Source organism: Suncus etruscus, chromosome 19, assembly GCF_024139225.1.
Source record: "Suncus etruscus isolate mSunEtr1 chromosome 19, mSunEtr1.pri.cur, whole genome shotgun sequence".
Classification (NCBI taxonomy): domain Eukaryota; kingdom Metazoa; phylum Chordata; class Mammalia; order Eulipotyphla; family Soricidae; genus Suncus; species Suncus etruscus.
In genome coordinates, this window is record NC_064866.1 from 3,611,855 (window position 1) to 3,628,893 (window position 17,039).

At 40.6% G+C, this 17,039-nt stretch overlaps 1 protein-coding gene across 1 annotated transcript in view; it reads left to right on the top strand.

Moving 5' to 3' along the window:
* Positions 1–739: 739 nt before the first annotated feature.
* Positions 740–17,039, top strand: part of NOTCH2 (notch receptor 2) — a 166,006-nt gene continuing 149,706 nt past the window's right edge. Inside the window, exon 1 of the mRNA XM_049765971.1 lies at positions 740–814. Coding sequence (XP_049621928.1) covers positions 742–814 — 73 coding nt within the window. The 5' untranslated portion in view covers positions 740–741. The remainder of the gene's footprint in view (positions 815–17,039) is intronic.

The window sequence follows — 17,039 nt, forward strand, 5'->3', positions numbered from 1 at the left end:
GGGGGTGGAGGAGTTGAGTGAATGTATGGGGGGGTGCAGTGGGGTGACTACCACTCCCTTCCCCTCAGGCAACTCTCTCTCCTTTCAAGCCCATCACCTCCAGCAGCTCTCAGTGCCGCTGCTTTGGAAGTTCATTGAATCCTCACAGCCAGGCCTGGCCTGGAGAAGGCGGGAGAAGCAGGCTGCAAGGGCCTCGTCGACTCCCTCAGAGGAGACTTGGAGCTCAGGGGCGGGGCGGGGCGGGAGTGGGTGTGTGTGATGCGCCTCGAGCGTAGATCCCTGCGCGCGCCAGCCGGCACTTCTTCCAGCGGGAAAGTCCCCGAGTGAATGCGGGAGGCGCGGTGGGCGTGGCCTCGGAGGGGCGTGTCCAGGAGTGGGCGTGGCCAGGGGCGGAAGGACACACGCGGCGTAACGCGGCTCCCCCCTAGAAAGTTTCTTCAGAGCCACTTGGGCTGAGGCGGCGGCTGAGGCGACAGCTGGAGCTGAGGCGGCAATTTTGGGGTGCAGGGAGAGAGAACCAGAGGGAGGCTGTGGAGAGCAAGCAAGGAGAAGGAAGAAGGAAGAGACTGGGAGGGACAGAAAACAAGAAAGAAGCATTGATTGGAAGCCTAAGGGGCCCCCAACTTTGGTACTCAGTGAGAAAGAACTCTCAGGAGCGCCCCTCCCTCAAGAACTTGGGGGGGTCTCCTCAAGAGAGACCCCCCTCCTCATGTGGAGGAGGAAGAGGAGGAGGCTGAGAAGATGCAAGGCCTGAACCCCACTTTTCTGTGGGCGCTGCTGGAGCTCTGGTTGTGTTCCCTAGGCTCCAACCAAGGTGAGTGACTGACTGACTGACTCCCTGACTCAACTGAGAGGCCTGTTGTAGGGGGGCTGTCCCCCCACCCCCCAATCATCTCTCATCTTGCTCAGGCATTTGGGGGTGACCCACATCTCTGACCCCCACATCTCTTGCCTTCCAAGTCTTGCTCACTCTCTGGAGGCTCAGTTGGGCCTTTCTTTGGCTGGCCATGGATATTTGCACCCGATCTAGGATGCTGTCTATTCTTGGGGTGCTTCTGAGATTCCTGAGCTGATCCCCCCTCCAACCCCCATTTTCAACCCAAGCCTGGACTTTCTGGGATTTGGGAATTTTGCTGTCTGATCCCTGTGAATGGACCCAAGCCTGGACTTTCTGGGATTTGAGAATTTTGCTGTATACAGATCCCTGTGAATGGACCCAAGCCTGGACTTTCTGGGATTTGAGAATTTTGCTGTATACAGATCCCTGTGAATGGACCCAAGCCTGGACTTTCTGGGATTTGGGAATTTTGCTGTATGATCCCCGTGATATGGATTTGGAAAGGAGAGTCATTCCCCCCAACAGGCTGGGCAGCACAGATGGGTTGACTGGAGGAATGCATGCCAGCAGGGGATGAGAGGTACCCCCCCCCAATGTTGAGGCTTTGCAACCTTTCCCAGAGCCCCCAGAGCTTGCTTGCTGGCAAATTGCATCGGGTTGGTAAGTGCCCGATCATGCAAAGCAATCTTCACCGTCCCCCCAAAGATCCCCCCAACTTGTTGCTTTGGTGGGTGCAAGCAAGCTCAGTGAGAGAAGTGGGGTGGCTGCCTGCTGCTTCACCACAGGATTTAAAAAAAGAAATCTCAACCGTGCTATGATTTTTTTTTCCAAGGCACTCAGACCCGGTTTCAGAGCCCCAGTCCAGCCTCTGGAATGTGGGGTGACTTCTCAATCAACCTCCTCGCCCTAACCTGGCAGAGGCAGCGTTGGCTGCTCTTTTGGCAGGGCTGGGGGTGGAGCAGGGCAGAGTGAAAAAAAAGTTAAAAAACTCATTCAAAGGGCTCCCCAAAAAAGCCTCCTTCCTGATGGTTGGGTCTTTGCAACAGGCTTTTGCAGAGCACGGTTGGATCAACGCTCGGAAATCAAATTATGCCCGGCCCATCCCACGCAAGGCCCTGGATTCCAAATTTCTTTGCAGGCAAGCAATGGGGCTTTGGAATCTCGCTCTGTGATTCAGGGCTTGGATCCAACCTCTGCTCCTCCGTGAATGCCCCAATCAAATGGGAATGAGACTCTCCCACTAATGGGGTTAATTAGGAGAGTGGATAGTAAAGCTATGGCAGTAGAAATAAAAGAAGAAAAAGGAAAAAAAGAAAGGAAGAAAAGAGAGAGAAAGAAGGAAGGGAAGAAAGAAAAAGAAAACGAGAAGGAAGAAGAGAAAAAGAAAGAAGAAAGAAAGAAAAAGAAAGACAGACAGTAAGAAAGAAAGAAAGAAAGAAAGAAAGAAAGAAAGAAAAAACAAGAAAAAGTATTCAGAAAGGCTTTTTCTAGCAGAGAATGATTTTGAACTCTACTTCTCTACTTCTAGTAGATTGGCAGCACTTCTCTCTCCAGTATTCGAAGGAACAATTTTTTTTCTTTGACTTAAGCAAACAAACACCTAAACAGATTAGTCCCTGAGCTTTGTCTCTTTGCAAAGAAAAAGTTAAGACGATGATAGGCTTCCGAAAAAGCTGCTCTTTGTTCACTGTTAACTGATAGCATGCCAATCACAGATGTTTAAAAGAGAACAAGATTATTTATCACAGCTCTAAGTTGTTGAGCACCAGCTAGATTCTCCTTGGGAGGTTCAAATTCTGTAGACCTCTTGGGCCCCCCCAAAAAATTCCAGAAGTAGATCCACAGATTGTGTGTTGAGGAATCTAACACTTATCTTCTTATCACCTTTGAGGGAAAGCTTTAATATGAGAGTACGTTTAGGGTAGAGTGTATGTAGACTTGTGAACTAATCTAAGGGATAAGGATCCTTGGTCTCCATGTGCTTGTTTTCATAACTTAATCTTCTATGTCTCCTCACTTAGAAAATAGGACTAAAAAGATAGTCTGCTTTAGAGAGAATTCAAGGAAATAATAAATAAATAATAAATAAATAAATAATAAATAAAGCTTACACTTGCAATATTTGTTAAAAAAAAAAGACCTGTGACCATATAGGACTGTTGAGCTTTGACATGTTGAGCTTTCATCCTAAGACATCAGAAAATTAAATTATATCCACTTTTTTACTTCTGTACTGACAAGGTATTACTCCTATTAACAATGAGGTGGACAAGGTGAATGTTGGTTTTTTCAAAGACGGGATTTAGGTATTTTGATTTTTAGACAGATGTCTTTAGATAGTAAGCTACTGCAATAGAAGAGATTAAGGGACCTGTTTCTTAGTACAGATCTTAAATCTTTTTCAAAGGTGAGCAGTAAAGACTTCTTGAATTTTCCCAATCCATTGTATTTTGCCAAGGTACCAATTATAACACACCCATCTCAACTTTTAAGGTTTCTTACATTTGGCATGTGGCCAGTAGTTAATTTAGTCATCACGAAAGTTCTACTGCAAGGAGCTGTCAAACCATCTATTTCTGATTGTCTGACAGCTATGCAGGACCACCCCCTTGCTCCTTGTTTTCTTTTTGCTTTGCAATGGGAAGTAACTCCTTGGTTTTTCTGCCTGTTGTATAATTTCTCAGTTGAATTCTTTCCTTGCTTTAAAAAAAACAAAGTGCAATTAGTTGTGTTTCCCTATTTATATGGATATTCAATTTACCTTAAGACTTGTCCTCACCCTAAACCTCTTGTTTTTTTTTTTTTTTGGTTTTTGGGTCACACCCGGCGGTGCTCAGGGGTTACTCCTGGCTGTCTGCTCAGAAATAGTTCCTGTCAGGCACGGGGGACCACATGAGACACCGGGATTCGAACCAACCACCTTTGGTCCTGGATGGGCTGCTTGCAAGGCAAAACACCACTGTGCTATCTCTCCAGGCCCCTCTTGTTTTTTTTTTTCTTTATATTATTGATCCATGGTAGTGGTGGGGCAGGGAGAAGAGAAAGTTATTATTTTTAGTATCTTTTATTTGTACTGATAACTCTAATCCATGTTTTCTAGGTTATCTTTCTACACCATTTCCACTTTATTGCCTCTTCCACAGATGTCTTATGAGATAGAGGTGTAACTTTTGGTTTGCTTGATTTGTAGCTGCTGACTTCAGGACCTTTAGAAAATGTTTAAATTCAGTGGGATATGCTCGGATGCTTCAGAGCAGCCTTATGATACATAAAAGAACATATGATACTCTCAGAAATTCTCTTTTGCCCACAAAATTTGCATTGATTTAGTTCCCACTCTCTAATACCATTCCTTTTGGTATGCCTCCTTATACTGGTCACTGTAATGGAACAAAGCTCCATATCACAACTGTATCCAATCTTCTGGATCTAGTTTTGAATTCAGCAGCTATCACATTTTGATATAGTGGTTATAATGGTATATGTAGGAATCTGTGTTCTTGTTTTTTTTTTTTTTTTTTTTTTTTTGGTTTTTGGTTTTTGGGCCACACCTGGCGGTGCTCAGGAGTCACTTCTGTCTGTCTACTCAGAAATAGCTCCTGGCAGGCATGGGGGACCATATGGGACACCGGGATTCGAACCAACCACCTTTGGTCCTGGATTGGCTGCTTGCAAGGCAAATGCCGCTGTGCTATCTCTCCGGGCCCCGGAATCTGTGTTCTTTCAAACTATATAGGTGGCTGATAAAGTAGCTTGATTGGAACCCATGTTCAATGAGTTTAAAGTTTTGTCTTGAGCTGTGTACTTGTGGTCTGTTTGTCTTGAGTGATTCTTTTTTTCTTCCCCCCTTTCTGATTTTTCTGCTCACTTTTTGCAAATGATGGGAAATTACATGCTTTCCTTTGGTGCCTTTTCCTCTACATTGGTTTTCCACAAGCTCCATATATCATAGAGAGATCAGTGGAGCAGGAACTAGAAGCCTAGATTATCCTTCAGGTCCATTACTTGTCATGTATTCTTGCAGAAGGGCCCCTATTTTGGCTCTCATTTGATCGTATACTTTTTTGTTTTAGGGCCACCCCTGTTAAGGGGTAACTTATAACTGCATGCAGAATTACTCCTGATGCTTTGGAGACCTTATGATATGCCAGGAGTAGAAAGTGGATTGGTTCATGTGCAAAGCAAGTAGCCCTACCTGCTGTACTAGCACACTAGCCTTGATCAAGTACTTTGTTTAGTCACTAGACACATTGGAGTTGAAGCTAAAATCTCTCCTCAGTTGAGTGCCTCTACTCCTTTTACTTCTCATGCAAGTGAAATCGTGTATACTCAAACATTTAGAATATCCCAGTGCTTATCATTGAAGTGTGTTACTTTTCAAAATTTCCTCTCCCTTCCTTGTGTTGTGGTACTAACTGCAGATGTATACTTAGTTGAAGTGTTCACTGAAGGTTGTGTGCTTGTGTTGTTGTTTCACACATTTGGCTGCAGTGTGTTAGGGATCTCAAGTTCCTACAGAGCTGTGGATCCCAAATGGTGGTGCCAGGCATGGCACTTTTGGCTTGCTGCAGAAAACTTAGAAGCAAAAGTGTTTTTCTTTCTGTTTTTTTTTTTTGTTTGTTTGTTTGTTTTTGGGCCACATATGACTGTGTTCCTGGTTCTGTGCTCCAGGACTACTCATGGCAGGGATTGGTAAACCTTATAAGGTTCTGGGGATCAAACTAGGGTGGACCCAATGCAATATAAGTGCCTTTTCTGCTTTATAATCTCTGAAGTCCCACAGATGTGTGTTTCCTGAGGAAAAAGGATATCTTTTTATGTTTTAATACATAGTCCCTTTCCTCATCTCTGTTCCTTGGTATTTGATAAATTCCCAATCAGTATTTGTACAATTGAACAATGACTTTTAGTCATGTTCTGGACTACTTTGTTATTCTGAGACAGTTTCATTTTTTTTTTTTGGCAGGGGGAAAGAGTTAGGGTCACAGCTGGAGGTTTTCAGATGTTGCTTCTGGTTCTGTGCTCAGGGATCACATGGTGGTGTCAGGGACCATAGATGGAACAAGGGTCATCTGCATTTAGGGCAAGTGCCTTAACCCCTGGTTTATCTCTCCATCATCCTGAGATAGAGTTTTAAAAAGTAGTATTTGTAAGACTCATTGACTTAATTTATATTTGGGGAAAACCCAAATTTTCCCCAGGTGTTTTATTTAAATGTACTATTTTGAATTTCTGTTATTGTGTGTGGTCTCTTCTTTCTCTCTTTTCCTATTTTGCATTATTTCATAAATGTTACTTTGGAATTTAACCTCCATGAAGTTGGCATCCTCCCATTGCATCTTGTTTGAGTTTCTCCCACTGTTTCCTTTATTACTAAGTTATTAAGCAAACCATTCTGCCTCCCCCATTGTTGCCTCACTTGATTGTCATTTGGTGTGTGTGTGTATATCATTATGTATATATATGATACATATATATAATATTGTATATATATATATATTTTTGTTTGTTTGTTTGTTTGGTTTTGGGCCATACTTGGTAGTGCTCAGTGACCATGTGTCCTACTGGAAATTTAAACCAGGTTTGTAGCTTTCACAGACACAAGCAATACAAGTGCCTTACCTCCTATAATAGCCTTAGTTTACTAATTTAGTCTAACTTTAGGTGATTTATTTGAGTTTTTTTTTCAACATGAACTACCTATTGCAAACTTGTAGTTGACCAAGAAAATATATATAGTAAGTATAAAGATTAAGTCTAGTAAGGTATATTTGTCTCCCAACCCCCAAATCTGTTTTCTGAGAAATACTACCCTGGTCAAAAACTCTTAGATTTGTGAATTTTATATTTTTGAGAGGTATGTGCAAAAAATAATTGCCCCTTGTAGGGTCTGAGAGATAGTATAGCAAGGACTTGCCTTATACAGAGCTAACCTGGGTTCCATTCCTGGAACTATATATGGTCCTCTAAGTACCTCTAGGAGCACAGAACCAAGAGTAATCCTGAGCACTGCAACAACTGGGTGTGGCCCAAAACAAAAAAAATTTTTCTATTTCTCTCTTTTTTTTTTTTTTTTTTGGGTCACACCTAGCAGCACTCAGGGTGACTCCTGGCTCTATGCTCAGAAATCGCTCCTGGCAGGCTCAGGGGACCATATGGGATGCCGGGATTTGAACCACCGTCCTTCTGCATGCAAGGCAAATGCCTTACCTCCATGCTATCTCTCTGGCCCCTTTTCTTTTTCTCTTTAAGGCTTGAGATAGGGTTCCACACATACCTTCTCGTTCTGGTCACAGCATCTGTGACTCCTACTTTGACCACACCAGCTGTGGGAGGGTCTAGGAGAAAAGGCTGATGGTGAGTCAGGGGTGTGTCTTCCGCCTTTGAAGTGAAAAGAGCAGTTGAAAGCTGACTGCACCCACAGACTTCTATGCTATCTCTTTTTTTTATTAATGAATGGGTACCTTGGTGTATATGTTGCCAGAAACTTCAAAACTCACCCAGCCCTTCTGTCATTCTCTTTCTGAATCCAGTCCTCTTAAAGCATCCAGCTCTAAAGGATGACTGTTTTCTTTCTGGTTTAACATCACCTCTTATGATATTTCCTGTTTCTTAGCTGCTGTTGAGATAGCACTGATTGTAGAATGCCTGTCTCAAATACAGCCAGGGCGTGGGGGAGGAGGGAGATGGGGGCACTGGTGGTGGGAATGTTGCACTGGTGAAGGGGGTATTCTTTTTATGATGGAAACCCAACTACAAACATGTTTGTTATCACGGTGCTTAAATAAAGATATTATTTAAAAGGAAACAAAAAAAGAAAGATCTTATTTTCCATTATAATTGGCTTCTTATGACTTGAATTCATTGTCATCCCCTCTGTTTTAAAGTGTTGTAATCCTTATGTGACTGGCGGTGATATAAAAGGGGGTACTTATCCCTGCGTTGATATCCACCCCTCCACAACAGGCATGGGACCCAATGGGGGATATAAAGAATATCCTACTTGGAGTGATTTCTTGGGTCAAACATCTAGATCTCCCTGTTCTCTACTTCCTTGCCCAGATGAGCAGTGGTGAGAGAGTAATTTGTGTTTGTCTAATCTTTCTGATAATAAGATTACCTGAGGGTATTCTCTTTGAGATTATGATTTTGTGAGTGGGAAAATGTCTCACTGGGAATTTGTGTACTTTAGAAACAGCCAGATAACTCCAGTGAGGGAAATCATGGAACACTAGAGTGCGTCTGGGGGAAGATAAGTATTTTCTGGTCGGGTTGGAGGAGAAAGGTTGCCTTTCTCCTATAAACATTTTTTTCCCTTGAAAATGCCTGTTTTCTTGCGGAATGCCTAGTTGACTAGAGAGCAGGGAACTGCTTTGGTATCCCCATGGGCTAGCAATGTTTTGTCTTTTGCAAAATCTGCAGGGGCTGGAGAGATGGTACAGAAGAAAAGCATTTGCTTTGTGATTCCCTGTATGGGCTGAGTGTGGCTAGGAGTGATCCTTGAGCTCCACCAGCTGGTTCCAACAACTCTCATTACCCCCAAATCTGTGAACTATACAAAATGGAGAGGGGTATGGGAAAGGGGGAGGGAAGGAGAGAGAGGAGAGGAAGAAGAGGAAGAAGAGTTAGAGAGAGAGAGAGAGAGATAAAGAGAGAGAGAAAGAGAGAGAGAAAGAGAGAGAGAGAGAGAGAGAGAGAGAGAGAGAGAGAGAGAGAGAGAGAGAGAGAGAGAGAGAGAGAAATTATATAGACCTTCTGAGTCTTTCTGGTGTCCAGTAAGGAACTTTGTCCTTTGCTCTTGTGATAGATGCTTCATTTGGATTTGTCTGTTTTGTTAGGTCATGAATCTGTATCTAGTTTCAGGGACTTCCCTCATATAAATGTTATTCATTTCAGCCATCTTGTTTTCAGGGGGTTGAGTCATTGCAGATAAATAGAATGAATAAGAAAGGGAGAATCAAAGAAATTTTTGAGTAGAAGAGCACAATCTGTAAGAAAGCATCACACGACCAGAGTGGTGGTGCAAGTGGTAGGGCGTTTGCCTTGTATGTGGCTAACCTAGGACGGACTTCGGTTTGATTCCCCCAGTGTCCCATATGGTTCCCATAAGACAGGAGCAATTTCTGAGTGCCTAGTTAGGAGTAGCCCCTGAGCATCATGGGATGTGGCCCAAAAAAGCAAAAATAAATAAATAAATAAAAATTAAAAAAATGGAGCACCACAAGTGTTTCTCTGGCAGAGATACTGGATATTGCTGACTTCGATATGCTGAAAGATGTGGCTTCAAATCTGAAGGCGTTTGCTCATGACCTCTGCCTGGGTCACATTGCATTGGGCATGACTAGTGGAGGAGGGTTGCAGTCAAACCATTATTTCTCCCTTCCTTTCCTCTCCTCTTTGAAGGGAAGACCAGCTGTGTCCCAGCTGTGTGGCTGAAAATACATTGTACCTTTAAAAAAGAATCAAGCCAACATGAAAAGGCACAAAAGGCCATATCTTGGAGTGAGAAAGTGAAAGACTTTTACTAGGACTGTATTTATATATACAAGCCACACCTAGGCACATATGTGTATATTTATATATGCATTTTTTAAAATAAAACTTTGGTAAGATCGTGAGTGTTGACTAAGATTTATGATCTGTGAACTCGGCTCTGTCAGTGATGTGCTTGGGAGTATTGTGGGCACTGCTATCTTTAATTTGTGTGTGTCCCTTAGTGTCATGTTGGTAGGAGTACATGGATTTTACTCTTCTAAATGTGTGGAAATAATTAACCAAGAAACTAGGTTTCTGCCCCCAAGGAGCTGAAATTACAATGGAGACAAGACAGATGAGCATACTAATAGTACTATGAAATGAAATCACACAGTCACTTATCTAGACTCCTTGGAAACAGTTTCATACAATCAGAGTGATGAAGAGGTGTCTGGACTAGATAAACTTCAGGTTCCTCAGGGACCCCCCAACTATCCACCTGCTTTTGTGAGTCTTCTTTCCTCTGCTATAATTCAGAAGAATCAAGACTTGACTTGAGGAATGAGACAGAAACCCCTTTGTCTGATGGCTGTCAATAGAAATTTGGCTATGTTGTAGTGTCTATTATTTATCTTAGTGGGTTTGTGGTAGGAAAGACAGCTGTGTTCTCAACCCCAGTTGCCAGACCCGATCTAGGGCAAGTTAAGGGAGAAGGATCTTTGGGAGATCTGGTTTTTAGGGACATTAGCTGAAGGATCTTCTCATCACAGCTAGGTAGTGGCTGAGGTGTGGTATGGACATGCCCAGGGTTGCTGCCTCAGGTACTATTGATTAATTACAGGGGCATCTCCCTTACCTTGTGCTTGTCTTGGCAAAATCCTGTTCTACCAGCTCGTAAGAGTTTGGGGTTCTCCTAGGTATCATTGAACAGGATCTTTGGGGGGGGTCATTCTACTGTTCCTTGCCACTCTGGAACTCTCTTCTGGTTCCAGCCACAGTTCTGACTTCCCTTGATCTTCTGAACAGGCAGTGAAGACCCTAAGTCTGTCTTTCTACCCATTGGACTGAAGTACTTTACTCTAGAAACCTGCCTGTGGCGCTTTCTGGTCTTGAAAGCGAGTTCAATCTGCAGAATGTTGGCAGCCAGAGGTGACTGGTTTCTTTGAATACATCAGCCAAACATCATGCCAAGAAGGACTGGTTGCCTCACAAAAGACAGGTTGGAGCTCTCAGTGTTGCAGAACTTGTTTCTGGATTAAGAGCAAGCTCTCCCACCCTCACATACTATACTTATTCATATGAAGAAAGCTTGTGTGTATTTTGTGAGGTAAGGAAAACATGTTGATGTTTGGATTGGAGTTAGATATTGTCTCACTAATAATATGTTCTCTTTTTAACAGATAGCATCCCTTTAAAATACAGTTTAGCTTGCCGAAAGTCTTGAACAAGAGGCTGTGGTTATGTTTGAAAATAGACGTTCCGTTCAGAGGCAGGTGCATTTAGAAGTTGTTTGCTTTTTCATCCCACTTTGTTTTCATTTCTTTGTGAGGAGATTCTGGAAGTCTTTTTAAGTTTCTGAGATTAAGTAGGCTATTTTAACCTGTATGAGTATTTACAGGGAGAGAAGTTGGTGTGTTGAAATTCCCAGCATTTGAATAAGGAATTGAATATTGTCCATTCTGTTATTTTTGATAGGAATAATCACAAAATTAGTGATGATTATTTGTTTTCTTTTGGGGGGGGTTGTCACACCTAGTGATGTTCAGACAGGTTCAGGGACTTTATGTGATGCCAGAGATCCAACCCAGGACAGCCAGGTATAAATCAAGCATCTTATCCTCCCTATCTGACCTAGATTATTAAATTCTTTGGGTGGAGAAAGTGTTATAAACTGGAGAGAAACTTTGACTTCACTGTTTCCCATGTTTTTGTCCATAAAGAATAGTGACTCATTGAAGTTTGAATGGTCTTGATTATGATCATAAGTTTTTAATGTATTTTATTTTTATTGATGCAAACATTGCTTTGTTTGTCTTTAATTTTGAATTGTGAGGGCATATACTTTAGCAGAACATTTAAAGAACCTTCTAATTTTATTTAGGATTATTAGGAAAAATTACATATTGTGAATCATGCAAATCTTTGGCATTATGCTGTTGTTTAAAGTAACAATATACAGTAGCTCCTGTAGCATACTTTTAAAGAAATTTAAGGGAAATGATTGTCACTGAAAGCAAACACAACTAGCTTATGGTAAGCTAGGTTTTCAGAGTAATAGAATTGTTCCTTTAGTTTCCACATAATTCCTTAAATTTACACTTTGTTATTTTCTCTCTAGACCCACCAGTTTTGTTTTTTTTTTTTGAGGAGGGCAGGAAGGGTTGTATTTAGAAATAATCACACTTAAAAGTAGCTAGAATGTCAAAAAAATGAGAAAAAGGGTAAGACACATATTAACAGTTTTTATTTGCTTGTTTGTTTGTTTTGGGTCATACTCAGCTTTTGCTCAGGGTTTACTCCTGGCTCAGCACTTGAGGCTTATTCTTGGAAGGGAGGTAGTGGGACCCTACAGGGTACTGAGACTAGAACCCAGATCAACTACATGCAAGGCAAGGCAAGCACTTTACACTGTACTATCTCTCAGGCCCCTAAATTGGTCCATAATTATTCTTGGGTTTGAAAACATCGATTCACAATGTATTTACAGTCTCATTCTGCTTTGTTTTAGTGGTTATAAATAATTTCAAACATTTTATTTTATTGGGATTTTTTGGGGGGTCACACTCTTTGGCACTTGGGTTACTCCTGACTTTGCGTTCAGAAATCGCTCCTGGCAGGCTTGGGGGACCATATGGGATGTCGGGATTCGAAATGAGGTCTGTCCTGGGTTGGCTTCATGCAAGGCAAAAGCCTTACCGCTGTGCTGTCTCTCTGGCCCACTTTTAAACATTTTAAATAAATTTTAATGGCAGAATGTTGTTTTCATTAATAATTTTTTTTGGTGGGGGGAGTCTCTCTTTTAGTATAGTTTACCTTTATAAATTTTTATCTTTCTAAGGAAATTCTATTCAATATTTTTTCTGCTTTGTCTCACTTGTTGTTTCTAGAAGAGAGATTATGTCAAATATTGTGTTTTAAAGAGGATTAAAAAGAAATGCCATAAAAAAGGAGATAATTAGCTTAGTCTATCGTTTTATCACTTTTAATCAAAACCCAGAGGTTTTTGTTTTACTGTTTTGATACTTTTCAGAGGATCTTTTTCTATTGTTGTAATTGGAATCTTAACACAAGTACAGTTGTGTTGCATCTGTTTCTATACCACTTAAAATGTGAACTTTAATGAAGATATAAAAATTCTTCTAAAATGTGATTTTTGAAACTGCATATGCTTGTATGTTAAGAGCGTTATTATATTTTATTTATTTATTTATTTGGGGGTCACATCTGGCAGTCTCAGGACTTTCCTTTGACTCTGTACTTGCATAGTCCTCATGGAGTTTGGGAATATGGATAGAATATGGTCTACCACATGCAAGGCAAACACCTTCACTACTGTACACTTATTCTGGCCCAGGATATACTATATTTTATTTATTTCAATCAAAGTCTATTTTTTGTGTCCAACATGCATAAATAATTAAACATACCATAGTGAACACTCCTTTATAAAAATATTGGTAGCAATGTTTAACATAAACTCCTGAAAATAAAATTATTTTATCAGAGCATGGCTCTTTCTGTGGCTTTTGATACACAATGCTAACTAATTTCTTTCCTCATCATTTGATCATATTATACTGCTAACAATAAAATAAGATGGTCAGTGTTCTGAACTATTGTTAACACATTATTATTATTATTATTATTATTTTTTAATTTTGGTTTGTGAGACATACACAGCTATTCTTGAGAACTATTTCCAGTTCAGTCCTAAGGGTACTCTTGGTGGTGCTTGGATATCAGGGATTGAATTTAGGGCTTTGGTGTGTAAAGCATGTACTGCAGTCAATTGATCTCTCTGACACTGTATTTTCATTCTAAAATCTTTGCCAATTTGGTAAATGCTAAATGCCACCTCATCTTAGTTTGCCTCTGTGATTCTAGCTGTGTTGAATGTTTATTTTCATTTGGTCATTGAGCATTTGTGAAGCCTTTTCTTTTTATTTATTTATTTTGGTAAATTGCTATGTTTTACCCATCAAGTTGTTTATGTTTTTGTTACGTGGTTTGAAAAGGTTTTAAGGGGCCGGAGAGATAGCATGGAGGTAAGGCATTTGCCTTTCATACACAAGGTCATTGGTTTGAATCCCGGCATCCCATATGGTCCCCCAGCCTGCCAGGAGCGATTTCTGAGTGTGGAGCCAGGAGTAACCAACCCCTGAGCGCTGCCGGGTGTGATCCAAAAACAACAAAAAGAAAAAAAAAAGAAAAGGTTTTAAAATACTAAGGGTATCAGCCTTTCATCTCAAGTCTGTTTAGAAACATATGAATATGTCCAACTATATAATATCGAACTCAACACTATTGATATTTTTATAGTAGAGAAGTTAAGGTTTTTGTCTTCTTTATTTTTTTTTGTGAGCTGCTTAGTTTTGTAATTTCTGTAACTTCTATAATTGTAATCTGCCTATAATTATAATCAGTAAGCTGTGAGTTCACATTTACTTTATTTTTATAAAAAGACACTGGAGGAAAAACAGTATATTCTGGAACTAAGCATGTCATTTTGGATGAGTGAGAGTAAATGTGCTCTCTATCCTGTCTTTATTAGATAGTCATGATTTTGAAAAATGGAACATTCCTGAGTTGCAGGACTAATGCAGTACCAAGAGTGACATTTTAACCCAAATTGATAAGTTTGTACAGCGGTGAAGCCAGTTTGTTTAGTGACAGGGAGAAGCTGAGATTCCCTCCCCTTTGCTCTCGCCAAATTGATTCGTTGTGGACCAGAACTGACCAGAACCAACCTGTTGTTTTGGCCCCCTCCATCGTCAGCACCTGTTTTTACCATTTCTCTCTCCAGCCTCCCACAGCCCCAGAGCGGTGTTGTGTGCACCATGGGTAGGAAGGAGATCAATGTTGTTGGTTAAGAATGTTGTAATAAAGAGGAGTAGGTTGCTCCCCTCCCAAGCATGCATGTTCTTAAGGAACCCCACTGCTTTTGACATTTAAGTGGGGCGGCTGAACTGCTCGATATGGAAGCCCTGCAGGTCTTAAGTGTTTGATTAAGAGAAACTTCAGGCCATATGAATGCTTGCTTAAGTACCATTGGAATTTACTGGCCTGGTTGGTTGCCAGCTCTTGCCATATTTAGTATGAGGAGACATGGGGATCAGGCACATTTTTGACCAACTACAGAAGAAACTCTGAAGAATAGTGATTTAAAAAAATGGTTCAAAGTATTTTAAAGTGGTTCAAAGTATTCCAGTTCGAGTGGAGTCCAGTTTTTGTTTTCCAGTCTTTCTTTTTTTCTTTTGTGCCTGTTCACATCACCTCTGCCAGAGACTTATAAGTGGTTACTCTTGTTTTTCTTCTTGAAGGCCTATTTGTTTTCTGCCTTATAATGGCCAGGTCAGTGCAACTTATGTAAAAGTTATTTTCATATAATAAGAAATTCCAATATTTACATAGCAGTGAAAATTCATAGTTACTTCCCTTGATTCTCATGAAACTTTGCAGGAAACTGAGTCCCAGAGAGTTTAGTTGATTTGTACAGTACTGCTCAGTACAGCTCTTATTACAGAACTGGGTCTTAATTTTTTAAAATTTCCTTTAAAAACAAAATAGACAGATTTGTTTAATTCATACTACATGTCTGCCATTCACTAGAGCCTTTGCATATATTTCCTCATTTAATCTTATGGGTGCTTTTAGGAAATTGCAATTGAGAGTCAAGCTCTGATTGAATCTGTGATTAGTGAGGGGATGGAATAAAAAATTCAAAGCTCTGGCTCCAGGGTCTCTGTAGATAATTGTGATGTTTTATCTCTATATTCCATTTCTCAGAACAATCTTTTGAAATAGGAGGAGGTAAGTGGGTAAACTGAGGCTTGTAGTTATCACAGGATTATACAGGTTATATATATGTTAAGTGGGTATATGTATCACAGAATAATACAGTTCAAATTGGGGTTTCAAATTAAGTCTGTTCCTATTCTGGTTTTGTGCTCAAGGATCACTACTGACTGTATAGGTAGGCTGAATGCAAGGCAACCCCTGTACTATCTTTTAGGCAACAAGGATGAGTCTTTAAGCCAAAGTGGGCCATGGCTCATACAAGGGCTGCTCAGAGGATCAGTGGTCTGACTTCTGAGATCTCTGGTGTGGGACATTCCCATCTGTATGACTAGAGAAATCTCTGTTTATGAGTAGATATAGAAATGCCTATGTCTGTGTTTATTTTCTCTGAGAGGGAGCCGTCTGCTGTGGAAAGAGAATGTGGAGGTATTTACAAACTTGACTCCAAACTAGTCAGTGTCTTTAGACAATTTTCTTAAGCACTTTATTTCTTAATTTCATTAAGTATAATGTAAAGATACTATCAGTGTGCAGTGGTTAGGGTCATCATGGAGACAGAATAAGCTAAATGGTAAAATTGATAGTTCAGCGTTTCATGTTCACTAAGAGGGCATTAAATAGAAGATAATGGTGGTATTATCTTATACTTAAGTACTGACTTTTTAAAATTGTAATTGCTTTCACTTCGCTTTAATCAAAAGTGGGTGATTGAATTTAGACCATGGGAGAGAAATAGGACTCCGCTGCATAGACTGGTTTCCCATGACCTTCTATTTAGGGCTGTTTTTAAATACTTTTTATTAATGAGGTATACTTCCAATTTGGAAAAAACGTGGTCTATTATAACAATTTGAGTTGATAGGCATCAGATTATTTTTCCATTATTTATGAACCAGACATCGGTGGGTGGATGCTATTTTTGGTACAGAAACTGTTACTTTTTTTTTTTTTTTTTTTTTTTGAGGATTACTTTGAGAATAATTTCCAACACTCCTTTTTTTCCAGATTCCTATGATATGGCTAATACCACATATCATTCATTGTCACCATGTGAAATACTAGCCTTAGGCCAAAATATTTCATGTTTAAATTAACCATAAAATATGTTAGATATTTATTCCATAGTAGCTTATTACAACCTTGGGGACTCCTACTAGATATTTTTTTATTTGTTTGTTTTTGAGCATACCCGACAGTGTTCAGGGGTTATTCCTGGCTCTGCATTCAGGAATTATTTCTGACTGGCTCAACGGGCCATATGGGATGCTGGGGTTCAAATCCGGGTCAGCCATGTACAAGGCAAATTCCCTACCAGCTATTCTATCGTTCCAGCCTCATTACTAGATATTTTGGGATATCAGACTGGGAACTTCCCATTTATTTAATCCTTCATTTGTTTCGTTTTGTAGCTTGGGTTTTTTGGGGGTGGTGATGGGAATGGGGTTCTACCTGGTGGTGCTTAGGGCTTACTTCTAGGCTCTGTAGCTAGGTATCCTAGTGATGCTCAGAAGACCCTATGGGATGTTAGGGTTCGAATCTGGATTGGCTAGATGTAAAAATAATGTCCTACTCAGTGTACTATCACTCTGCCCTCCTCCCACCCATGCCCTCTCCTTGTTTTCTGGATGAGAATCTCTGAGTCCAAAAAAGTGATGGGACCCAGAGGTAGTCCGTGTTTGGGGGCAGAATATCAAAGATCCTGTTTTTT